At 36.6% G+C, this 26,539-nt stretch overlaps 1 protein-coding gene across 3 annotated transcripts in view; it reads left to right on the forward strand.

The window, feature by feature from the left end:
- The window catches only part of cadm2a (cell adhesion molecule 2a), a 216,493-nt gene that overhangs the window by 115,819 nt on the left and 74,135 nt on the right, over positions 1–26,539 (forward strand). For 2 of the 3 annotated variants that reach the window (XM_055043528.1, XM_055043530.1), the window contains exon 2: positions 26,226–26,252. The exons of the other annotated variant lie outside the window; for it this stretch is intronic. In XM_055043528.1, coding sequence (XP_054899503.1) covers positions 26,226–26,252 — 27 coding nt within the window. The remainder of the gene's footprint in view (positions 1–26,225; positions 26,253–26,539) is intronic. 3 annotated transcript variants of the gene reach the window in all.

Consider the following 26,539-nt stretch of genomic DNA (forward strand, 5'->3'; position numbering starts at 1 on the left):
AGAATTAAATTTTTTTTGTAGTGTGGCTAGTTTTGGAACTTATAATCAGATGTGACTTATGTTTGGGTTTTTTTCTCCATGATGACATTTTTTGACTTATGCATTAAATGTAATGAGTTTGTTAAACAGTAACTGAACACAATGTGTCACGTGCTCCAGTGTATATATATATATATATATATATATATATATATATATATATATATATATATATATATATATATATATATATATATATATATATTAGAAGTGATATGCCACATGTGTTCTTAGTTTTATATCTAAGTTACTCTGTTCTATAACTTGGTTTATTTATTTCTTTTGTTGTCATTTATTCCCCTTAAATATAGGGGTGGATAAATATAGGTCAGTGATGTATGTGTTAAACAAAAAGTACTTAAAGAAATATAAACCAAATTAGCTGAAAGTTTATTTATTTGGTAGGTGTTTGGTTATATTTGCACAAGATTTTGACAAATGTGCTTTAATCCTAGTGGCATCTGCATCACAGCAATGCCTTTCTTCACGCAAGCCAACTTTCACTTGGCTTCAAAGATGCAGTTCTCTGAAAGCAAAATCCTCCATTCAACAAAAAAACATTTTTTATGTTGCCAAAAATCCTCATGGCTTGCGAAATTATTGATTTGTTGATTGATTCAAGATGTTAAATTAAGTTTTAATCTATTTACCTTAATATTTACATTGGCTGACAATATTTATTGCATGTATTAACCATATTTCTTAAAGAAATGCTGCTTCTTGTTAGGTTTGAAATGTCTCTAACAAATTTATGAATGAAGTCACAGGTAAAAGTTACTTATTAGCTTTTTATTCCTAGTTGAATTTTAAGTATCCCAGTGTACTTATCTCAAGATTAACTTACATTTTCCAGACCTTATTACCGTGGCATAATGTATGTGATTAACCCGGTGATAATATTTTTTTAACCATCAAAATGGATGATAGTAAAGCAAATGAACAGATGATAAGAAATGTCTGGGTGAGAAATGAAGGAAGGGGGAGGGATAAAGAAAGTTTTCTCAGTGCCAGATGGAAGAGCAGTTGGCACCTCTCTCATTACTGTGGGGATGGATTTTTCTCTATCACAGCAGCACGCATACATACAATCAGACAAACACACACACACAGAGCTGCCTCCTGTCATTTTACACCACCTGGCTAGCACCTGGTCATCAAAGCAAGACCAAGGAGGGCTCTCATCTTTAGTGGATGAAGAAGAAACAGTAGCATTAGAGGAGGGGAAGGGCATTAATCCCATATGCTTTCTGATTTGGTTGCTGTGTCCTAGCGTTGATGTCTGATTCTGCTCTCTGTAATGCATCAGTGTACCTGAATCAACTCTCTGTCATCCCATGCCATAAATCTCTCCCTACTTCTTCTCTGTGTGTGTGGGCAGACGTGTGTGTCACATCCTCACCATCCATGCAGGCAAGGCCTGTTGAGCATGTGAGAAATTAAAAGTGACGCAGATGGGTGGAGCAGCATCCTTCTTTGATCCACGCAGTGCAACAGAAGGGGAGCCCCTGACCAACACATGTCAGACAAAACTGTTGGACACCTTCAAAGATAGCTTTATGGTTCTGTTGGGTAGGAGCCAGTAGACAATGTCATAGAGGGTTTTAGATAGTCTAGGTTTTCTGAATGGGACATTGTCATTGAATAAAATGAACAATGAGAGTGTGTTACTCTTTTTAAGCACAAACTAACTGTGAAGACATACCTTTCAATAAAGACTTCTAGATTTTCTGGATCTTAGTGTTTTAAATTTGATTTGAACTCCTGTGTGACATTCACAGAGACATGGTGAATTAAACGAAGCAACGTCCTCCAGTCAAAAAGCATTCAGACTAATAGCCTGGAAGACATCTATGTCAAAGCAAGAAACCAGAACCAGCAGTATACAGTTGATCAGATTTACCTGATGTTCAAAAAATGTGGTACGTCAGTTTTGTTTCAATGGAAATTTGACCAATACCTGTATCAGTATTGAATATCCTGTGGTCATAGTTATTGGTGATTTAGATGACCTGATCATGTATTTTCTTGTACACTTTTGACAAAGTGAAAATGGTGTAAATCTTGATAATATCCATTAATTCAGTATATCTACATTCTGCTTCTTCACAGCAAAAGTCATCTCAAGACACTTTATAAGTCAAACAGTTTCAATACATGTTCAGAAATCTAGTCAGATTCAAATTCAATTGCATACTTTCCAATTTAATCGTAGGTACAATACATTTGAATCAGTTCAATTTAATTTATAAAATCAATGGGTAAAAAAGCATCATGTGAGGAAGCCTACCTAACTGCAATCCTTTGACTTAACAGCAATTCCTCACCAAGCCTGTGACGAGAGTAGGGAGTAGATTTTATCAAGTTATTATCACTACCACGATATCTCCTCCTAATCAAGTAATGTAAAATGACTCCCTCTTAACATAAAGAAATTCCAGCAGAATCAGACTTAATATGTTTATAAGGCAGAACAGTTACAAAGAGTTATTTTTGTTTGTTCATCCTAGATATTTTGTATGTCTTAGTACTGTTTTTTAACATGTTCTTTAGCTTTAATGTGTTATTTAACATTAAAGTTCATGTCCCTGTTTTCACAGGGACATCTCATATTTTACGCTTTGTTCCTCTGGTGATATTTCTGTTCTTCTATGTTTTCATAAATTTTGGTGAGTTTGGGTGGTAATATTTGCTTTCTGCTTCAATTAAATTTACTTTTGTGTGCATAATAAGTAAATGTTGGCTTGAAACCTTTGTCCCTGAAGTACTTTCTATAGGAAGGAAATATTGAGTACAGAGAGGTAATGGCAGCAGTAGGTCATTAACGACTTTGTGTAGAAAATACAGATGCAGCTAAGCACTTTAATATCTGGGCAATAAAAAGGAGAGTACAAATCGCTTTATCAACATTAAACACATAAAGATATATTAAGCTGAATCTTAAATAAAGGAGGACAAAATATTACTGGCAACATTTTGCCAGCTGATGGCACTATCCAGGAATGAGGTGATAACATAAGCATTTAAACACAAAAACCTTCTTCTCGTTTAAAAAAAGGAGAGACATTTCAAAGTTAATGGGAGCAATAATTATAAATGACGTATAAATTTAATGTAGTAGGAAAATTTGTGGAATTAGGAAGTGTGATCATCACGATTCCTCAGCAAAATCTAAGCCAAAATAAGCTTTGTTATGAAGTTTTGGAAGTAGACAGAATGTGTGTCTTATAATGATAACCTACTGAGTCATATGTGATACCAGTCTAATACAACATTCAAGAGGCACCTACAACAACAAACAAACTGAGTTTAGGTTCTATTTTTAGGTTGTTTTTTTTTCATTTCACCTTTATTTAACCAAGGAAGAACTCTCAATGAGATACCATTTATATACACTGTACAAAATGGCAAAGGTCTTCATAGTATTGTGTCTTGAGTCTTCAGAAACCACAAATAAAAGTTTATGAGCAGAAAAACGTCAGGGGGCCCCCAAGCAAAAGGTCTTTGGAGCAGGTGATATTTGACATACAGAACATACAGAAACCTTTATTAATGCCAAGGCTCCCAGTGTGGTACACCTGTGGTTATGTTAATACAGGATATGTATTGCCATTTAAACCTAGACTAATACCTAAGCTAATGTGATAAATTAATTTGCAGTTGAATTTATTAACACCTATTATGTAAACATGATTTCCCAGACAAAGAGAAAGCAGTTTGTTTATGAATTTGGCTAAATCAGTCATTTAGAATAGCTGTTAGAATTGAGGTGTGAATCTAAGAATGTGGTTGGCAACTTCTGTTTTTCATACATTATGTATTGTGAGCTTGATGATAACTGTCAAATATATTACTGCTTCTAAATTTGGTTGAAGAGGAAGATTTTTTTTTTCTTGCCGTGATGCCTTTGAATATTATATTCTATTAGATTCCTGCCATACATTATGGGCAGTACTTAAACCTAGCTGTTTCCAGCTTGCGTAGGCTTGGAAATCTAATGAGGAAAATGACCTTGTATTTCATTTGGATGGGTATAACGTCTGTGGATCTCCACTCCCAACAGCCACAAACAGTTTCCTCTGCCTTGCTTATACAGGCATCTATTTCCAAAGAAATGTTTCTCATCTACATTATATCACTTCATTTTTATTCCCCTGGCCATGTTTAGGAATCTTTTCAACTCCATTTCTATCAGTCTTTGACTCTCTCCCTCTCCTCGTCATGTACTCCACTGGGCTCTGCGCAAGCATCCTAAATACAATTACAGTCTGCAGCTGAATGGAGAGAAAGGGTCCTCGGGGATCGCGAGAAACAGGAAATGGTCAGGAGGGTTGGACAGAGGAGGGAACTGCAAATCCCTAATTCAATTGGCTGAACCTTGGCAACAAGTCCCTGGCGGCTCTTGCTGTGGAATCAGTGGAATCAAACAATGCGGCTTTAACCGCAAGAGAAGTTTTCATGCACACACACACGGACATGCGCTTTTACTGAGATTCATTTAATTTTCTTATCCCTTGCATCAAACTCCTCTCCAGTTTTTGGCTATTGCAATCCATTCTTCTCTAGGTTGCACTTTTTCTTTGCTGTTAAACCCCAATACATTATGATTTGGTCTAAGACCATTTCAAAGTCTCTGTGGTACAGCATGTTGTTCTAAACTTGATGTGATCAATATCTGCACGATGTGTCAGCATTGTTGACTTGCAGCAAGAGGTTTATGGGTTACACTTGATTGCTGTGGAGCTGCACACTGAACACACTCCTATACACACACAAACCATGCAGGCGGGACTGCGTGCAAGGAGAAAATCAATTGGTAACAACACTAAATCTTTTAATTCACACCGTGGGTGTCCATTGGCAACCCAGAGAAAAAAGCCAGTCAGCAAGTATACATGCTCAAAAGCATTAATGACTAATGTCTTGGGGCAGAAAAACAGAGGTGTTGAGTTGTTGTGAGCCATAAATCATTTTAGGATTACTGTTTGAGCTTAAATCTAGAGAGAGTACTGTAACCTCAAAACATCACATTTTAATTAAAAAGTCTGATGCCAAAATTATAAGTACCACCATTCATTAAGGTCATGTAAGGATAGTGGATCAACAAAGAAAAAGATTCTAAAGTCATCAGTGTACTCGGAAAACACTTGGAAATGTTTGAAAGCACATCCCTCTCATAAATAAAATGACTTACTTTGTCATGAACCTAACAAGGCATTGTCACTTAAAATGACAAATTTACCACAATGACAGGGATGCAGAGGGAAAATTTACATGAAATTCACACTATACCCATTACTTGGGCATCAACCAAAGTAATAAATACATACAAAGAAGTCAAAAACAAGTCCTTCAATTACCACATATGTAATGTGGAATAGCAGAAGAAATTAAATAATTGGCACTTTCTGAAATGCATTTCATTAGTTAAAAAATATCTTAGTTTTTAACAAGAATTTTGGAAAATCTTGTATGAAAATCAGCCAAATACATTGCTTATAATTGATATTGAACTGTTTTTCAACATAAATTGTCTTCAAATATTGGTAACTCTTTGGGGGTGAGGGAGAACTAACTTAGAAAGAAACATTGATGTATTAAGTACTTATTTTCACAACTGAATACAGAAAGAGTGAAGTTCACCATAATGACAGGTTATGTAATCCCTTACATACAAATAGTGTTTCTAATGTTTTACAGGACTAGACAAAAATGATGCAATGGGGAATCCACTGTATAGAAGCTATCCAGGGATGTGTCCTCAAACCAACAAAACAAATAAGACACCCTGATATTTTTTTATTGCATCATATTGTGTTTTGCTTTCTCAGAGCTCTTCTTTTTCACTCCTTTCTCCTCTCTGCACCATCTATTTTTCCAACCTTCCATTTTAAGATGAGCTTGCCTGTGTTGCTCTAATGCTTGCGTGAATAGCAGTATTAGGCTCTATAACCTTACTGATAATTGGAACAAAGTGGGGGATCGATGCTGAGGCTTCACACACCCCGCTTCCAAACACATACACACACACGCAATAGCATAAACAGACGCATTTCCACACAAGCACCCTGTGGTGCATTCGAATGAACAGTGGACTGGAACCCTCGAATCAATACAACTCAGAAGCAGGATTTTCCTTAGTAGTTACACTACATGCTGAAGACAAACTGGAATTGAGCATGTTGTTCCACAGATATAAAATGGACTGTTTGTAACAACCCACACTGTTGTTTGATCATTATTTTTTCTTGATTTACAATTGTGTTTCTTAGGGTGTTGTGTCAACCACACTTCTCAAAGACATTCAATCTTCTCCTCAACTATGTCTTGGCCAAAGTACAGGTTAAATGTATAAGCAGAAAACAAACTACGACATTTTTGTTGTATATGCAGTGTCAATAATTGGTAAAGTCCCCACATTAAATGAGATATGCAAATAGCATTTTCATTTTCTGTCCATGATGTTAGACATTTAAATGTTTGGATTCACTAGCAACCAAGAAAAACAACTCAGAAGGATTTTAGGTCGCTTGGGTTGGATGACATTCTGTTCAGTGAACAGGTTTGGCGGCAGTTTTAGCAAAACTCTCCAATCTCACAGTTGGCATATTTTCTCCACCTTTTTTCTTCTTAACCATTAATTTTAATAATGATTTCTTAATTTTAGCCTGGAAGTCATTTTGCTTCTCATATTAGCAGCGAAGACTCACTAGCAGTTACAAAAACCCTTTGATTTTTGTAACATTGCTCAACTCTTACGTTGTGGAGCATTGTAAGAGTTAAAGATAATACATTCTTACACCAAAAACATGAACGCAATCCTAGTAATCATAATAACATATTAAAAATAGGACTACGTAAAGCAAGTTAATTCAATCCAAATTAAGTTTTCTGTTCCAGGGAAATATTAATCTCTTATGCCCAACAGGTGCAGTATTCCCGTTGTTCTTGTCCCTTCCCAGAGATTTGTTCAAATATACCTCCTTCTTAAATTTAGCCAGAACCTAACAGCTTCCTGCTCCGAGTGCCTTCTCGGAGTGCTCAAAGTTGGAATGTTGTTTCTGTGCTCTTGAAACACCGCACAGAGTAAAGAAGTCATCTCAACTCTGACTGGTGTCTGGCATTTAGATCACCCTCTAAAATTATATTAAACACTTTTGTTCAAAAGAATCAATAATGACAACTATCATAATATAATTAATGCTGTATCTGTATTTCACAGTTAACATTTTATTGCAAAAGATTAATCAACACCATTGCTGGCCAACGCACTAACAAAGTATTTGAAAGTCAAACTATTTGAAAGTTTGACTTTGTCCAACATGTCTATTTGTTTCTACTGCTTTGTTCCGAACCAGTAACAATTACAAGTTCTGTAACAGGATTTTCTTGTACAGCTTGTTACATTTAGTACTCTGGATGTTTCAGTCTGTTTCCTAAACCATATTAAATGCAACCCCAAGGTTTATGAGAATGTTTTTATACAAACCAGTATATCCGTATAAGAAAACAGTGACTAATGTTACAAAATGTTTTTATTTTGCATTATTTAAATTGATGGTATTGAATAAAATCCTCACCTGAGTCAGCCTGCTGTTACTCAGACAAAAATAGTTTCGAGAGCCTTTCTCTCTTGATGTCTGTCTGTATTTGTGTGTGTGTTTAGCATGCATGGATACACATGCACGGTTGTATTGCCCCTAAAGGTTTCTCCTGTTTTATGGTGTTTTTCCTTTGGGAGGAAAGAGCAACCAACTGAGACTAACAGGCAGGTCTAAGTGGAAGTGTGCTGATGGATCTAAGTGTAGGTGTGCTGATGTAAGAGGTTACTACTACCTGTTAAAAGAGGAAAAGATATTTGATCATGGCCTCTGGGTGTCCTTCCTTGAGGACAACAGTATAGTAAATGTCAACACAGAGTCTAGATGTTTTTCCTTCAAAGGAAGTAGGCTAGTTGTTCAGTACTGGCAACTTTTTTTTTTTATAAGGGAAGTAACTTTGGCTTGATTTTATTCTTTTGTCTGCATGTATTTTTATTATAGGAGACAAAGATTGTGTTCTCTTTTCTCTTAAACGTAGCCAAGTCTTGTAGCTCATGTATCAAAAGAAGGTCAGGAGCAGGCGCTATGCTATAGCTAGCAATAACAATATGTTGTTTCTCCACCTTTAGCACATTTAGTAGTGAGTGAAAAATGTTGACTGACAGCACTAAGACCCTTCTACTGGTCCTGATTGGTTGTTTTTGGTCAGAATGTTGCATTTCTTTAACTAGTAGTAGTTCATGGAGGAGGTGGAGGAGATTGACCATTTCATAGATTATCTGTTGCATAACAAACTGTCACGACACGGTGACAGCTTTGACAAATATGGAGGAAACATATTTTTTTTAATTAAAGTTATGTACTGCAGCTTGAATAAAATGCAACAACATAGCATTTTTTTGAGAAGTCTGGATTGCTTCATCTATAATTTGCAATTTGAATTTTGTCATGGGGCCCAAGATTCCTGGGGGCACCCCTGGTCAGCAGTAATAACTTCTGGGGTGAAGGAGCACATTAATTGTGTTACACTCAAATAACATTGTTAAAGAAATGTTCGGAAAAAAAAAAAAGAGAGAGAAACTAAAGCTAAATAAAGAAGCTTTGCAACATGTGGCTAAAAGAATTGTCTGTGTCCATGCATCAAGTGGAATAGAAAAATATGTCATGGTGACATTCATTTCATTTTGCAATGAAAGACAAGAGATTGCCTTGAAGGCACTTTTGGGGATGGATGACTTACTCCAACATTCTACAGTGAAAGAAGCTCCTCTATTAAATTGAAGACAAATATAGCTTGAATATCAGTTAGGAACTTGGTGTATTTGAGTCAGGCAATGAAGAAGTGCAATAAGATAGTCATGTTTCAAACAGAGCTCTGTTATGTCCAATAAATGTCAGCCTGACAAGCTATAATCTAATTTTTAACAAATGGTGAACAGTGAGTTGTTGGAAATGTGGGAAAGCTTTTCAGAGATTGAATAACAAAGAAATGTCGTGACAGTGACCACGATAGATACAGTAAAAAAAAAAAAAGTTTCTGAAACTCACGTGATGATTCATAAATTATAAAAGGCAGAGCATACAGCAGTGTGGTAATAATTTCAAAACGGTATTGTCAGGTCGACCTTTCAAAGGAAGACAATCTTCTAGGATTTGTTCATTAAAATACTGGTAATCTTGCTACTGTATTACAGTATCTTATTTACTCCCACTCTGGCCAATTGTCTGAGTGGGAGACTGTTACTTTTGGCAAAATATAAACTACCATGAGATCCTTAAACATATAAAGTCCATTATATGATGAACAATGTAAAGCACTGCTGATTTATGCAGGTCAGTCTTTAACTAAGCAAACATCTTAGATGTCAAGCGGTGGAATAACTAAAGCACAACTATTTCCAGGAATATTCATATTAAATTGTTTACCACAATAACATTTCAAGAACTCTTAGTTATATCAAAAAACAACACAACACAAATTTAGGGGAGCACAGTTAATGAGTGAATTAAATGACCTGTGGAGAGATTATTGAAAGGTGAGCTGCTTTGCACAGAGACATTCTAGTTAATCACCTACTGCTGTTATCAGTCGACTAAATGCCCAACTTTGACTACAACATTTTTCAGGGGTCTTTTGAAGTCTATGGGGATTCCCTTTGTGTGAGTGATCTGTGGCAGGTGGTCAGATACTGCAACATGTTTTGCCAGACTTGTTAAAGTGATCTTTATCCAGTAGATACAGATCGACACAAGTCTCCCTTCTCATTAGTTATACATTTGTTACTTGCTTTTGGTATAGCTCTCTGGTTTTGTCACCTGGTTTGCGGACAAGAAGTTCCTTTGCGATTTATATCTGCTCAATTTAAACAATGTTGAAGAAGAGTATTCCATGATGAAAATGTTTTCCAAAAGCAATCCTAACCCGATGAATGTTATTCTTTAGCAGGTCTTATGTGAGGTTTATTTTTTCATCTCAGTGTACATTATACTATGTTCAGTATATCCACCATTCCATCTCTGGATGATCACCTAATTCAGCCTTGCCTGTCAAATGGTTGCAGATCACTCAATCCCAGTTTTTATGATCATTATGATGCCGATGCTAGCTTTTCTGACTTCTGAGATCTGTACCAGGTCTAAGCATAAATAAATATTATTTACAAGCATGGTTTAAGTGCATGGCATCTGAAACATTATAACCTACAAATTATTGCATCTAAGCAGTCTTTTGGAATTTATATGTTGCACACATTGATTGTTATATAATGTTTGCAGGCCAATGTATTGTACAGCTTAAATTTCTTGTATAATTCTAGCAGGATTTAGTTTACTATTCTATTTTCATGTTCTGTTTCCAAATAAGCCTTTGAGCAATTTTAATTTTGCATTTAACCACACATCTCAGTTTATAGGCCTATTCATTAGTTTTTATATATTTAGAGTTTCAGTTATTATAACCATATCTTACTATAATTTTACATTTTGGTCCAGGTTGTACTTCTTGGTGTATCCGTTATACCCAGACAGTTTATTTGATCCATTACTGGTATGAGTTGTGGATGGCAAAAGGAAGAAAAAGTCCTTCAATTTAAGCAGATCCGACTGATATATTAATCTTTGTCCTTGATGACAACCAAATACTCAGTAATATCTGCTTCTATTTGTGACCACTTGGAAAAAAGGCTTAGGATTTGTACAGTTGAGGCTTTCATATCCTCTCACCTTGACAGCTGTCCTTTTTAAGAATCAGTCAAGGAGCTCAATCTGTCTTGTAGCCACTTTGGATTGCAGTAGTGGGACTTCTTTCTGTAAAAGGGAGTACAAAGAGAGAATGGTTCTCTGTCTAGATGGCCAATCTTCACACGGTGCCAGTAAAATTGAATATATGTCATGATTCAGAAATTGTCTTTAAAACCAGAATATGGTTGAAATCAAATTGCTAATGACTTTCTATGCATCGTTTTAAAAACCAAACATAAATTCCAGATTCACATTTGATAAAGTTGTTTAGAATTAGAATTTGAGTAATGTTTTTCCATGTCTGGATTTGTATGGAACCCCAACTTTCTTTCTTCATTGTACCCTACTTTTTAGGGTTGTATTTGTAATGTCATTTCATAAGTCCAACTTTCTCTGATTTCCCTGCAATGCACCTTTGGAGTTTTGAAAATTCATTTTAAACATTCAGTAGGTTGGCATGAACAATTTTGATGACCTCTGATTTGCCACAGTTGACAGGTGTGATTGTACCAACTGAACACTCGCTTGAGCGGATAAAGAAAAACATATTCATTGAGTCTCAGTGGAGTGCTCCTCCTCCGCTTCATATATGCAGTGGCCTTTTTCTTGAGTTACCAACTGACAATCACCGGCTACCGCCCATCTACGAGAGCATGGGTGTGTGTCAGGTAACTGACATTTCAATGGTCTCTTCACTCACTGTGTGGTGTTGAGATGTCAACACCTTTGTCTGGCCCTGACAGAAAATCGGCTCTGATGGATATGACATTGCGGGTCCTTGGCAGTACTGCTTGCATTAAAAGGTCTGTGGGAGTCCACAGCCACAGGATAAGGAGTGCCTTTGCCTCCCTGTTTCACACATATTCATAAGCAAATGCTCATGCATTCACACACCCACACAAGTGAAGTGACCATAAAAGCACAACGCCAAATAACACATAATCCTTCAATGATCCATCAAGTGGTTGAGCAACAATTGTGTTCTGACCATTAGCCGGCCGAGGAGAGCATCTTTGAGATTGTAATGTTGCTTTGCTCATTTTGAACACGGCCAAGATGAAATGCCAACTGCTAATCAGCTATGTGTGTTGCAGAACAAATGAGGAGGAAAGAGGACACCATTAACACTTTTTAAAAATTTATGCAGGCATTTTGTCTCATTATATGTGTGGATCATAACAAGCTCCAGTCAATTACTCGGTTTTTGTTAGGAATCTCATGGAATGCGCTCATTGTGTTGTATTTATGTATGTATGATTCATCAGGGTTGAGGAGAAAAGATGCAAAAACCACATAAATGGATAACAGGTTGGCATAGACCTGCTTCAAATATCAAGATCCACAATCATTTTGAAATATGCCAGTTTATCATTTTGTCCAGTTTTTCATTTGTATAGTCCATGAGACTTTCAGCGAACACTAACAAGAAAAAGACCTGAAGGGAGCACAGAGTGTTTAAAGCATAGCCTTATAAAGCCCCCAACCCCACCTGTGCAGATTACCAGTTAGCTGAAAGCTAATGGCAAGGACAAATTTGTCAATGACAGTCATGGTGTGGAAAGTAAAGTCACACCACCAATCAGTCTTATTTAGGCAACACAGCTTTAAAGCTACAATTGGCATGCTTCAACCAGCATGACTGCTAAGCAGCTAACTTCACTAATTACTAGCTATTATTAGTTTGTTAGGCTATTAGTACTTTCTAAGAAAAATTCAACATGCAAAAGGGAAAAGCATTCCACATAATATGTACAATCATGTGAAAACTGCTACAAAATTAACGGGCTTGTTTTCTATGATTGTTCCTTTAACCACGTAAATAGATTTTCTATAAAACTTATATTAAAATTAATAACTTAAAGTGCTATGACTAAGACTTCATATAGCCTCATGTTTCTGGTGACTGAACTAGGATGTAATTCATAAATCTTTAAAATATCAAAAAACACATTGAGAACACCCTGTATACAGTACATATCAAAATAACATAAATGTTAAAAAGAACATTACCTGTGATAAATGTATCATTGAGCAGCAGTGTTAATAATTGTTATCTTGTGGTTCTGAATAAAATTGAATAAATGATGCTCACATTTCATTTTACAGTTGTGTGTAAAAACTGATCCCATCAAAACCAAGCATTTTCAGGTTATCGTACAGTAAGAGCCTCATAACAGGAAATAAAAATGACAGTTATGTGTCTAGCTCTGTAGAAAAAAACTGTTAATTTTTAACTGATAAAATTAAAATGCTTTTAAGTTTCAGTAGTGATGTATTTGGTAAACATTGCTTAAGTTTCTATGTAAATAAATACAAACTAAAAGTATTGATAAAGTGTAAAGAACTAAGTCCTCACTCAAAACTGCATGATGGTTCAGTCTGACGTTTGGATGCCTGTGCAATGCACTTGATGTTGGGGGCGGATGTTTACCAGATGGCACTTGCTCCCAGGATAGCAATGTTAAATTATCTGTGTCCAATTTACACCTTTGCAAAAGCTGAGAAAGACAGGAAGGGAGAATGGAGGGAAGAAAGGGTGAAAGCTGAGCTCAACAGGAAGCCTGGTGGGGAGTATAACAGTTAAAGAGAGTGATCTTTTTGAAACATATACAGTTTTTTTGTTTGTTTTTTTTTAGTTGTGATACGAGTGGTCTTTTCTCTTGTCCTCCAGAAAATAAATCACCAGTCTTTGCTCATCACACTCATGCTTACAGAGGCATACAGCGATAATAGGAGCCTGGTGAGGTCAATTTTAGTTTTAATTTGGGGCACAAAAAGCAAACAGCTCACCATTTCTATTTATTTGCTTCACTTGATGGTAACAATTGAATAGGAATTACTTTAATTTCAGTTTTTTCGGAATGAGCCTGATGAGCTCAGATTTGTCTTTGGATTCAACATTGTATTTCTTTTCTTTGACAGAAGAAATATTAAGAACTAATATTAAGAATTATTAATGTCTTACATGATTTTTACCCGACTGATTCACATGAAGAAGGCTACTCACAGATTAGTCCCTAAATAAATAGTAGTTAATTTTGTTAGTGAAACAAAAATGAAAGCTATATAATTGAATATTTTAAAGGTGAATGAAAGATTAAAGAATAAATATTAAATAAAAATATTTTAAAAAGCTCAACAAGTGCGCAGTGACTTTAGAATGCAGAAAAACAAGTTTGCTTATATGCTTAAGCTGGATTTTCAGCTCCAGCAGTCAAGAACTAGTTTTGATTAAATAGGCCATGATGTATAATTCTTTCCTGTCATATATTTGGGTTACCAGCATACTTGTACATCATCTCCTTTGAAATTATTCAACAAAATTTCTCTCCTAAACCCTATGTACACAAAAAAAAGGGGTCAGGAACATCCATATTTTTTTTCTCTAGTAAGAGGAGTTTTACTTTGGAATAGTATCACCCAAGTAAAAGTAAAATTATTTTCTAGTAAAATCAGACTTAAAACATCTTTTCTTTTTTTTTTCTTTTTTTTTTCCAAAAAGTTACTTAATTAATTGCATCTGCTCAGCTAAACTAAATTTCTTTAGAACCACAAAAGAAACATTTGAAGCAAATTGGCTTGTTTTAATAATGAGTATTATTCTCATACTTCAGTGGGTTGATTGGGCCTAAAAACAGATGTCAAATGTAAGATTTTTTTAACAAAGAAATAATTAAACCAAATTTACAGAAATATGGAGGACACTGGGAAAGGGAGAAAAACTAAACACAAACTGGTTGCAGGAAGATATTAGGGTATAACAGGAGAATTCAGTAGCCAGAGAGTGAGTGTAGATTTTAAAACAAAAGAGTTGATTACTGATGAGGAACAGGGGTCTCATGGAGGTGAGGGAAGAGGCAAGGCAAGTAGGCTGAGGGAGGGAGAGAGACAAATATCACACAGGAGTAAGGAGGAGTTGCAAATAAGCAAAACATAATTCTTATGAAATTAAGAATAACTAAGCACAAGGAAGAAAAAAAAAACCCTGAAATTACTAATAGACTCAACTAAAGAAAAACAAAAACAAGGTTGATTTTGTTTGTTCATTTGTTTTCTAGAACACATGAAAACAAATGAACAAAACTACAAACCCCAGAAAAACCAAAGACAACCCAAGACCTTGACAAATAAAGGACATTTGTTGAAATGTTTAAACTAAGGAACAAAAATTTTAATTTTGTTTTTTGGATTAATATATTCACAAAGAAAATGAGAAAAACACACACACAACGTTTGCAATGCATTGAGAATAAATGCTGTTCTTCAGGGGGGACAGGGAAAATGATTTGAGTTTATCAAAGATAGATTGAACGAAATAAAAGTTACATCTGGAAGAGAACCTGCAACAGCCTCCAAAAGAGCTGACTTTAATTGAGATTCTATGGAGAAGCCCTTAATCTAATTTGGCTGAGCTTGAGCTATTATGCAAAGAAGAGTGGGCAAAAATTTTTGTCTCTGGATAGATTACAGATCTATTCAAATATATTCCCCAAAATACATTTTGTTATAGTTGAAGTGAAGGAAGCTTTACAATGTACTGAATCAAAGGAGCTGAATAAAAATGCATGCAACACTTTTTCAGATTTATGAAAATTTATGAAAATTTCAGAAACATATCGCTTTTTTTCAGGTAAAACAATTATTCACTAAAATATCAATAAAATACTCTGCCTGCAGTGGTACTTTGAGGGAAAAAAATCAAATGGTGTAAATATTATTTCAAACATACAAGTTGTGTGTCCTTTGCAAAATGTATTTCACAAACATCATTCCAGGTTTGCTTTGTGCATTTCTACATCAAAGGCAGCATTTACTTTGAGGCAAAGTTCTGTTGTAAACCTGCATGTAACGTTGCCCACAAGCTCTTCTGCACATCCCGGCCTGGCTTTCTTGGCATTACGTTTGTGTACATATGGTGGTTGCATTTTTAATAAATATGAATCCACAACCCCCACACTCAAACACCTACTTGAGTTTTTCTTAAGAAACATGGCATGAATAATGGAAGCTGCTCAACTGTAATGAAGGCTGTTATGCATACAGTACAGAAGTTACACAAACCCTCAAGGTTAACAATTTTCTCCTACTTCTTCCCTGATATTTCTTTACTTTCCTCCTCTACTCTAGCTTGTTCTTATCCTCTCCACTGGCCTACTCACAAAGAAATCAGAACAAGTTTTAGCTGTTCCTAAGGGGATACATCAAATAATTACAATCGAGAATTCTTGATGAACAATGATGCAAGAAATATATGATGTTGGACTTGAATTCCTAAAGAATAATAATAATTGTAAATGCTTTCAAATTCATCATTCGGAAAGAAACCGAATGACGTCTTATTTGCTATTTGAGTCAATCTTTTGTTGAACCATTTTGCTACAAATTGTTGCTCCACATATTTGGAGAATTTCTAAACCATTTCTGCATGTGATTTTGCTCTTTCTTTTTTGCAAAAGCTCTCAAAGCCCAGTCAAACTGGATGAGAACTGATTGAACAGCAACTGTCAAGTTTTGCCAAAGACTTTGGATCAAATTTGGGCTGTAATGACACAGTCAAAATCTAAATAAATAAATATGTGTTGCTTTGAACAGCTGTGTTGTATTTTAACACTGATTATCTTGTTAGAAGGTGAATTTCTTGTCTCAAGTCTTTTACAGCCTGTGCCAGGTTGTCATTAAGGGTTGGTCTGCATTTTGTGCCATCCATATTTTCATCCAATCTGACAAGCTGCTGAACAAAGTCTCCACTGACCATAGTGCTGCCAACACAATGTTTCACTATGAAGGAGATGTCAGCGGGGTTATATGTAGTTTTACTTTTTTACTACATTTTTCACTTCATGTGTTGAGCACAGTTCAGTTTTTGTTTCATCAAACCGCAGCACTTTCTTCCATAGGTGAGCTGCAAGCCCAGTGGATTAACAGAATATCTTCTGTTAATTTAGGAAGCAGAGGTATTGGTACTGAGATTGAATTAAATACTGGTGGATTTCAGTTTCTGTTTGACCTCCAAAGACATTTGATTGCAATACATTTTGTTTTGGAGTTATCAGAAAATGGGGGTGGGTCACAGACTTTCAAGTTTTTATTCATGATTAAATTTGACATACTAACATTCTCCCACTTTACAACTTGTGGTTGCAAAGTGACATTTTCTTGGGGTATTAATATGTTTGAACATACATCCAGTGTCAGTTTGGGGAATAACCCAGCTACACCAGATATTTTCAATTAGTAGTCATCTCTTTATGTGCTTGAAAGCTGCAGCAACATAATGTTCTAAACAGAAAGGGTTACAAAGGTGATGGTTTGAAAGTAACAGGCTAGCCATGACTGAAGCAGCAACAATCACAGGGAGCTTGCACTGTTTGATGCCAAATGGTCCCTTGAGGGAGAGGCTCAGCGGTCAGCTCCCCACAGAGACACAGCGAACACTTTGCCAATTTACCATCATTCTAGCCTTTGTAAGGCAGCCCAGCACAAACACGGCTTTGTTCACTGACCTTTGAATAATTCAGCTCAAGCAAAATGCTATGACACATTTTTGATCAAAGTCTCACTATCAAGGGGAGGAGGCATTTTCTAGATGCTATGTGTTCCTCTTTACCAAGGATAAAAGCGTCCCTTCCTCAACATGCTCTGTAACAGGAAGAATAAACCCCCAAAATGGAAAATCCCCTGGAAATATTGGACAATCCGTATGTTTGAATTTGAGAAAGCACTTGATGCTGAGGGAAGCATTCCACCCACACACCTCTGCTTCTTATGGTGATTTGACCTCTGAAGTGTAAAAAAAAAAAAAAGTAATGTTTGGAATTTTGTCCTGGAAATCTCCTGTCGCCTCTAACTGAAAAAATTGTAGAGAGATTACAGGTTGGTGACAGGACCTGCGTATCCTCTTGAAAATTTGTCTGGGGAAAGGCATTTGTTACCCCCCAGGCATCGATCACACTATAACTTCTACTTCCTAAGTATTCATTTGAAGAAGCGAAGGAAACAAAAAGGCTTGTGCTGAGTTATAGGCTATACCTGGACTGTTTATCATCCAACAGCAGTACCTGCTTGACAGTATGTATTTTGTTTATGTGTGTCTGCTTCAAAGTATGTGTATATGTTCTAGTGTGTCCATCACCCAATAGCAATATTTATTTGAGTTTTCTTGTTGGGAAGATTCATGTTTTAGATACCCTTCTGGTGTTATGTGGAAATTGAAATGTGCTTCTTGTGGCCAGAGGGGATTTCTTTAATGTTTAAAATAGAAGAAGTTTGTGGACTGCCTTTCTGGGTGTACATGCCCCTGCACACACCTAACTTTATTTGTTTTTGCAGTCCAAGTACATTTTTTTTCAGATTACCTTCTCTGTGATCTGTTTTTCATTCTACTTTTTCTGTATTACCTCCCTTTCTGTATTATGATGCATAAAAATAAATCTTCCTATGCTCATCCAATGATGACACCTTAGCAAAATGCAAAAAGACCTTACCTTACTTTTCTGACTGCTCCTTGGCACTGATTTAGCAATGCTTTAGGAGACTTTGTCCTGGGGTTTTGGTATATTTTATCTCAAAAATAGTAAACCTTTGCAATCAGATTATGGAGTCAGAGCATCATAATTCATTTTTCACAGTCACACCACAGATGTATTTTGGTCACTGTGCAGGACATTTGAATCCAAGGAACTCACTGTAATATTTGAGACAACAATCTGAGATGATATGAGGTTTGTGAAATAGTGGATTATATAAGCAGATGGAGCCATTTAAAGATGGGTGAGTAGTGGTTGTAAAGTGGTCAACAAGATCAGCAGTTATTCACTGACAGGATGTGACATTTACATGATGGTTTTGGATTCTAATGCTTGCTGAGATCAGATAGTTTTTCCTGTGTTTTATTATCTGACCCTATTAAGCCCTTACCCTGTACAGCTTTAATGTATTGGGTGATAAAGTTAAACTGATGGCACAATTTATTAACATACAGGGTAGATTTCTTTTCTGCATCCAGCAATACACTGAAGCCTGGTTTTATCTAATTCACAACACTTTTGCCAAAGAATATTTGCTTCTTGAACTGCGGACTAACAAATGGTCTTTTTTCTGCACTGATGAATTACCAGTATTTAAATTAAGTACTTTTAGGGGCATGTAATGCAGAACAAAACAGGACAACCTTTTATGATTACGACAGTATGCCATAATGGACGAAAAAGCACAAATGATTTTTACTCCAAGATAGCTACAACTTAGTACTGTATTAATTTGACAGACTATAAGTGTGTGGATTACTTTGTGTACTCCTCCCAAAGTCCACAAACTTGCATGTTTGCAATCTCTAAATGGCCTCTTTTTGTAAGTGTGTGTGTGCATGTGTCACACAATTCTATGTGTGAATTGATGTCCAGCTAACAGGATTTAAAGACAGACAGTGTGTCAGAGGGTCCTTTGAGTGACGAATGTGGATGTTTATTCCAAATAGTGGAACCGTGTGTATTAGTTGTACATTTACAGAACAATGCTTTCTGTCCATAAAGGTGCATTCACAAAGCAGGCATGGCTCGAATGAAAGATTGCTGCTGTTGCACCGGGACCGTTAACGCACTCCTTCTTTATGTTTTGCTCAGAGCTCCAGGATGATCAGTCTGTGCAATTTAAACACTAATAAATCATCATCAATATTTTCCAGCAAATCAATATAATCTCTGAACAAACGCTCTCTGAATCCTTCCACTGGTGATGTTCTCCATCAGAGCCAAAGCCCTCTACTATTATGTGGCTCACCTTTATGTAGCTAATTATATACGTGTGATTGTCAACACACCTTAATCACCTTAAAATAATCAAACCTGACCTGTTTGGGTTGCATCAACAGATTAACTCCAATATTCTTTGTTTATTGAGAGTGAAATTACCCCATAGTCGCATTCCATGAGTTTCGGCGCACAGACCAATGTGTTTTGTCTTTTTGAGATAAAAACTAAGAAAATGAATTATTTACATTCTTGTGAGGTTTTCACATCCTTTTATTTTATTTATTTTGTGAGGATAAATGCAGTTCAGTTTTATCGTTTATGTTTAAAATATTATGCTTCTTGGTCTAAATAACTGAATGCAGTCAGATTTCAGTGTATTTAGATGAGTTTTGATGCTTTGTAGATATTCACAGAAAATAAATTGTGTGCCTGCCGCACATTTTCAACCAAGGTTTAGCCACCTAATCAACAACATACATTGTTGTATGCCTAGAGGTGAACCCGATCCCATTCCCTCAGCTAAATTCATGCAGAGAATATTAACCCCTGTTATATGTTGCAAACCATAGAATCCTTGGAATTTGGAGTCGTTCTGGAACATTGAAAGTCTTTAGATTGCAGCTGACTCCTGTACATTATTAAAATAATGGAGTGTTTTAATTATTCACAATAAATTGGTACAGTACTTGCTCATCTTTTGGTACAGCTAAAGAGCAATATTGTCTATATTGTGTAAATCCGCTCACATGTTTTAGACCTGTGGTTCCCAAAGATTTTCTGTCCCCCCTATGGGTTACAATAAAATTCCCCACAAAAAGAAAAAAAAATCCATTGGGCACCTGCATCATTCAACCATACATAAACCTACACACATATTTTGTTTCAAACTCCACTGAAGTTCATTTCAATCTGGAGACTCAGACGAAGAGAGAGAAAAACAATTAGAAGAATTTATTGGCATACAAAATTGAAGTCTTTGGCGCTGGGGCCCGGCTGAGGACATCGATTACCACAAAAAATGTTTTGCGATAAGATCAGATGTGCATTCCCGATGCTCATCCGATGCTAGGAACGTCATCCCCCAGGGACCCGGCACTGGTGGTGGACGTTAGTGAAGAATGCGGCCAAATGGCTGGGCGAGTGGAGGTGAAGGGGTGGTGGTAGGTTGAGCTCTGCTGGAAAGTGGAAGATGCCATGAATGAATGTCCTTATCAGCTGGGACTTGGATGGGATTAGACGTGACGTGTCTTGGACCAGCGTTGATCGGATGATGGTGATGAGCAGGATGCACCAGTTGGCTGGGGGCTAGGAAGAGTCTTCCAGTTTGAATTTGCACCTAGGCTTCTTTCACACTTCAGGTTGCAACAAAACACACTACAAACCATCTTCACAGTGAAACACTTTTGGGTAACTGTTTTTTTTTTTTTTTTTTTTTATCCATCTGTACCGCTTTCCCTGCAATTCCACTACGACCCCCAGGGAACGCGCCCCACTCTTTGGGAACCACTGTTTTAGACTGAAGGAATAATAGCATTTGTTTGGCTTTCCAGCCTGAGAAAAAGAGTGTTAAACTCTCCCTGTGGGTACCATTGCCTTGTGTTTGTTTTCTTGTGTCCACATGTTTGCATCTAGCTCAGTATATGGAAGCAGATGATTCTGCTACAGACAGGTTTTTCATGTGTAATCATGTTAAGGAGGTGAAATCAAATATGCTAGATTAAACGACAAAACAAACAGATGTGTGTCTTCCTGTAATGTGAGTAAACAAGGGTGTGTCAGACTGATCCAATAAAGCAGGCAATATGGTGGCAATAAGCCGAGTTAAGTAAGTTTGATTCCATCTATTAACACTGTTTACCACCTCCTTTATTATCCAGAGATTAATTTCAGCCCTTAGCAAAAGCTCGGCTAAACAAAATAAGAATGCATTTGTTGCTAAATCAAATCCAAATTTAATATATTACTTTTTTGATTAAATGACTCCGAGGAGTATATTGTTATTTTTCACGGTCATGATTGTCTGCAAATCGAAGGAGTCACAAATGCATAGATCCCGCTATCAACATGTCATGGGATGTATCTTTTAAATGTCTGTGTGTGAATTGATGTCCAGCTAAGTCAAGGTGACAGGAAGTATGCTGAGGTTTTATAGCAATCTGCTCACTGGTAGCATAGTGGTCTAATTCCAAGGGCCCACAGAACTTCAGACATACGGAAAAAACAGCTGCTGCTGTACTAAAGATAAGCTAAACTCTCCATCATGTCATGTGACAGCTCAGAGAGGCACGCTGCACACATCGATCTCCATAGGCTTTTCTCTGCCTGTCAGACTCTAAATATATCTGCCTCTGCAAGAAAAAGTAGCCTGAGGGCATTGAAAACGCAGAAGGGGAGAGTGAGATTTAGATAAGGAAACAGTTAATAAGGAGGTAGAGCGAATATGAAAAGGGAGGAGAGACAAACTCCTGAGTGAGCACAAGTTGAAGAGAAGGGGAGCAAGAACAGAACAGGGTGAAGAAGGACGAAAACAGGAAGGATGTTCCAATAGAACACATGTTCTCCCACGAGACTTCTACCTTTAGGGAGTGCTGTGATCACGGCTGTGTTTGTGTATCTGCGTGTGTGTGTGCGTGCGTGGGGGCCACAGTAGGTGGCTTCTGTATGAACTATCACACAGTTTATTTATGACGGCTCCCTGCTGATGGTTAGAGATAGGGAAGAACCTGCTTGCAACTCGGTGCTTCTCTGTTTCAGCACCATCTTTTCATCCTCTCAGGTAAAATGCGGCTGTTTACACATAGTTTGGATCAATAGCTCTGAGAAAGATTCCGGCAATTCTTCAAGAAGTGGTTAAGCACAACATTGTCATTGCAAATATTTATCTAACCAAAACATTTAAAATAGTTTAAAAAGGGTTCACATTTGTACTAAGGAAGCAGCAGAACACAAGTTCTTTCTTTCTATGAAACAATGATGAAAGTTAAATAATTGGAAATTCAAAATTAAAACCAGTGGATATCAGATAGCAGTAAAATCTGAATATTTGATAGAACTAGCTTTGAAGCATATTACATCGGTTACATTGGTGGCTAACACTTGGATGCTACCCACCAATGGGAAAATAGACAATGTCTTAACATGTGGCCTTTATTTCACTTCAGTTCGGTTCTTTATTGTAATTGTCTTAAATACATAATATTTCATTCAAGGCACTCATACACTGCAAAGATGTAATATTTTAAATCAGTTTTTCTTGTCTAGTTGAAAACACATGTGACAGTTCAGACTGTTCTATCCTTATAACTTAATTTGTATGAGACTAAACAGCTGGAAACATGTAGAATATACATGGCTAAACAGAAAACGGTGGACCAAGTATGATTTCAGTGTTTTCAGTAGCGTTAGCAACACTGAAGGGCTTACTTGTACCACAATGGCCAGCAACGGCCATTATAGTAATAGTCCTAACAGATGTACATTTCTTGTATTTAGTTCAGATCTAGGCCAGCCTGAATTAATACCAGAAGAATTAATTCATAAGCTGCCCGAGACTACCTTAAAAAGTGGGTCTTAGTCTGACTCGTGCCAGGATTCACTTCAGTCTATGGACACCTGCATAAAAGCTCCAGACCAACAATTTGAGAGCATTTCTCAAGAAAGACCTCACTTTTGACATTTTTATTTTATAGTGTTGCACAATAAACACACATACACCTGACATTTTAAAACTTCTCAGTAAAGACGTACATATCTCAATATCTGTTGGCTGTAGTAGAGAGGCGCTTCTCATCCTATTTGTGTTCTCTTTTGTATCTCCGAAGAACTGCACATTGTGTGATCAATCTGAAATTCTCTGCTTATTGCAATTTAAAATGTGGGAAGAAGAGAACTGAATAAAAAGTGTTTTATGTAATTTCAGCATGACTTTCAGAACTGTTGTGTTAGTTGCCTAGAAACTGTAATACTCCAAGATAGCTCACATGTGCAGACTCTAGAAGATAGGTTGGATACAATGACCAGTATATATTTCACTTTTCATTTCTGTTTGTCTTCTGCCTCCCTTCTTATAGTGTTTTATATATTTAGCTGCTGTTATGAGAAAACAGTGGTGAAAAAGAAAAAATCTATAAGTTTGTTCCATCTTTGTCTCAGTGGTTTAGAGATCATAGAGGCACTGTTGTGCCATGGAGCTCACACCTTGACAACTAGAATGAAAGGCAGCTATAGGCTGAGGTCAGATAGGCTGAGGGAATGTTTCACAAAGCCATCAGTCTTGTGTAGAAAGCATTACTGGCAGAAATGTGACATCCACTGCCCTTTTTCTCTGCTGGGCTCTCTCCTCCTGAACCAGTGACATAACAGCAAGCTGTGAAAATATCAGTGGAAATCTCTAAAGTATATTTGTTTTCTGTATGCGAAAGAAAACCAATACACCTTTCTTTTCCAGATAAATCTGATTGTCTTTGCTGTGATTCTCAATCTTCTGCCCCCCATTATGTATCACCAGAGATGCCATTGACCAACATTCATGCAAATTACATTTAATATTCACTACAAATTGGAAGAAAAAAAAGTCTTCATCTCATTCTCAATCTCATTCAAGAAGTGAAAGAGTACTAACAAAATATAATCATCCCCATCTGGCACTAGAGATTGGCTATTAGGACTTAATCGTACTCACATATAAACAGAGACATATCTACATATCAGGGAGTCAAAGTCGTCAGCCTCTGCTTCTAGCTGTCAACCGCTTGAATCTCTTGTATTTAGTATTAGTTTTTACTTACTTTCCTCATAACAAACTTCATATATTAAATTATTTGTTTACCAGGAGAACCGTTTATAAATTAATAATCAAAAGAAAGGAAGAAAGCAAGAAGTAATCGAAATAATCTGAAACATGTCACCTGCCATGAGATTCTTATTGTTCTTTCAGCTTTTTCTGTTCTTCAGCTGCTGTCTTTTAGAGCTGTACATGTTTTCAGGCTCACTGGAGGATTTCCAATAGATCCATCAATTTGGCAAAGCAGAGCGTGTGAAGCATAAGAGTCATTCTCCAGGGATGTACTTGCAAATGCAGAGGCACACATATGCACACCAGTGGACAATCTATGACTTTTATTTGGTTTACCCTCTCTGGTTTAACTGGCAGGGTGTCTCAGAAGTGATTCTTTTTGGGGGGTTTTAACATGGCCTTGTTGGCTCATATAATTTTTTTCATTAACTTGTTTATAAAATACTCTCACATTATTCTCTGTCTATATTCTTCATACTGATTACAGAGTTTTCTTTTCCACTATAATACCGGGCTGTTTAGATTTACGTGTAAACTATGGTGTCTATTTGTATCCAGACCCATTTATTCGAATACCCTTTATAAAATCTTATGTCACCAATTTCATTCAAAAGCTGTGTTGTCAGGGTTAGGGTTAGGGTTCATAAGTATCTGCAACTCAGTCTTGGTTAACGCTGTTTGGTGAAAACGTCAGATTTCTTTGGACAACACTAGAAAATGAGCAGCATCATGATGATCAAGAATCACATAAGATGGAGTTAAGAAAGCAAGAAGTAATCGAAATAAAGAATGGGTGTGAATGGTAATGGCTTCCATTTGTACTTTGCAGTACAATCTGTCATTCATCCATACAAGCACACATTCACACACTAATGGGGATAACCTACAATGTAGACACGGCTGCTCTGGGGCATACTGACATATGGAGGGCTGCCGTGGGATTTGCGCTGCTGGGCCCTCTCACCAGCAGCAGCAGCCAGGGGTGGTGAACAACTCATGGAGGAGTGGGGGATCAAACTGACAACCCACCTGTTACAAAATAAACTCCTACTTCATGAATTTCTGCCATCACACTCAATGTCCTGACCTTATTCCTGCAACAAATCGGTGGCAAGACTTGAAAAATCTTGTTTACAAATTCAATTATGTATATATACTGTATATACTTGAGACATTTCATAAGAAAGAATGGGTAAAATGTTTCTCTCTTTGAGTGGAATGGCGGTAGAGAAATGTATGTACATCTTAAGACTTCCAGCTGTGATTGGAGTGAGAGTTGGTATATTGCATATTGTCTCATGGGGTTGCACGCAAATACACTTGTTTATTGTTTTATTTCAAAGAAAACATTACAACTATTGTTATCTACTTTCTGTTGTTCTTTGCATATAATCCCCCTGAAAAATACTTTGAAAAAGAGGAATATATCCATCTTTTATCTGTAGCCTGTGATTTGAATAAGAAAAGAAACGCAGCCCTTTCTAATAAGCATGAAGGATTCTATTTGCATGTATCCTTATAGACTTTGAAACTTATCTGAAGGCAACATGGTTCCTTCCCCAATCCACATGATGCGACACCACTAATTAAAAGGTGTCACACTATAAAGTTTCAATTTGCAGATGAGCTAATTCAGGATGTTCTCTTTAAGGGTTGAGTAATCCAATGATTTTCACACTTTTAACTAGCGTTCAAGATCAACATAGAGTTGCTTCTAAATATGTGTAACAGATACCCACACTCTGCTCTCCCTACACTTATCTAATCTGTTGCTCTGTCTTCTGTCTTTTTCTTTTCCTTTTTTCTGACTTATGCCTCTCTTGCTGTTCATCCAACCCCTCGTCTCCTACTTGGGGAATGCAGTGATGGCTTCAAAAGGCAAAGTTCGAGGTGAGTCGTGACTGCTGCTCAAATCCTCTGCTGTTGATTTTTCTTCTTAAGAAAAATAAACTTATATCTTCTAAAGCAACTCTGGCAGAGTTTGGGGGTTTTAATTGTCATTTTGGGACTCACAAAATGATCATTAGTTTTAAGTTCACATTTGTTTTGCCTGGCAGAGGTTGAGTGTAAATTGTTTTTGGTTTTTTTTAACTGAATCTATGTTGAATCAGAATCTGTTTAATTAAAACACTGGTAATCATTTCTCAGAAATCCAACTCCAAGTTTCCCATTAAGCC

Source organism: Poeciliopsis prolifica, unplaced genomic scaffold (genome assembly GCF_027474105.1).
Source record: "Poeciliopsis prolifica strain line A6 unplaced genomic scaffold, Auburn_PproV2 SCAFFOLD019, whole genome shotgun sequence".
Taxonomy (NCBI): domain Eukaryota; kingdom Metazoa; phylum Chordata; class Actinopteri; order Cyprinodontiformes; family Poeciliidae; genus Poeciliopsis; species Poeciliopsis prolifica.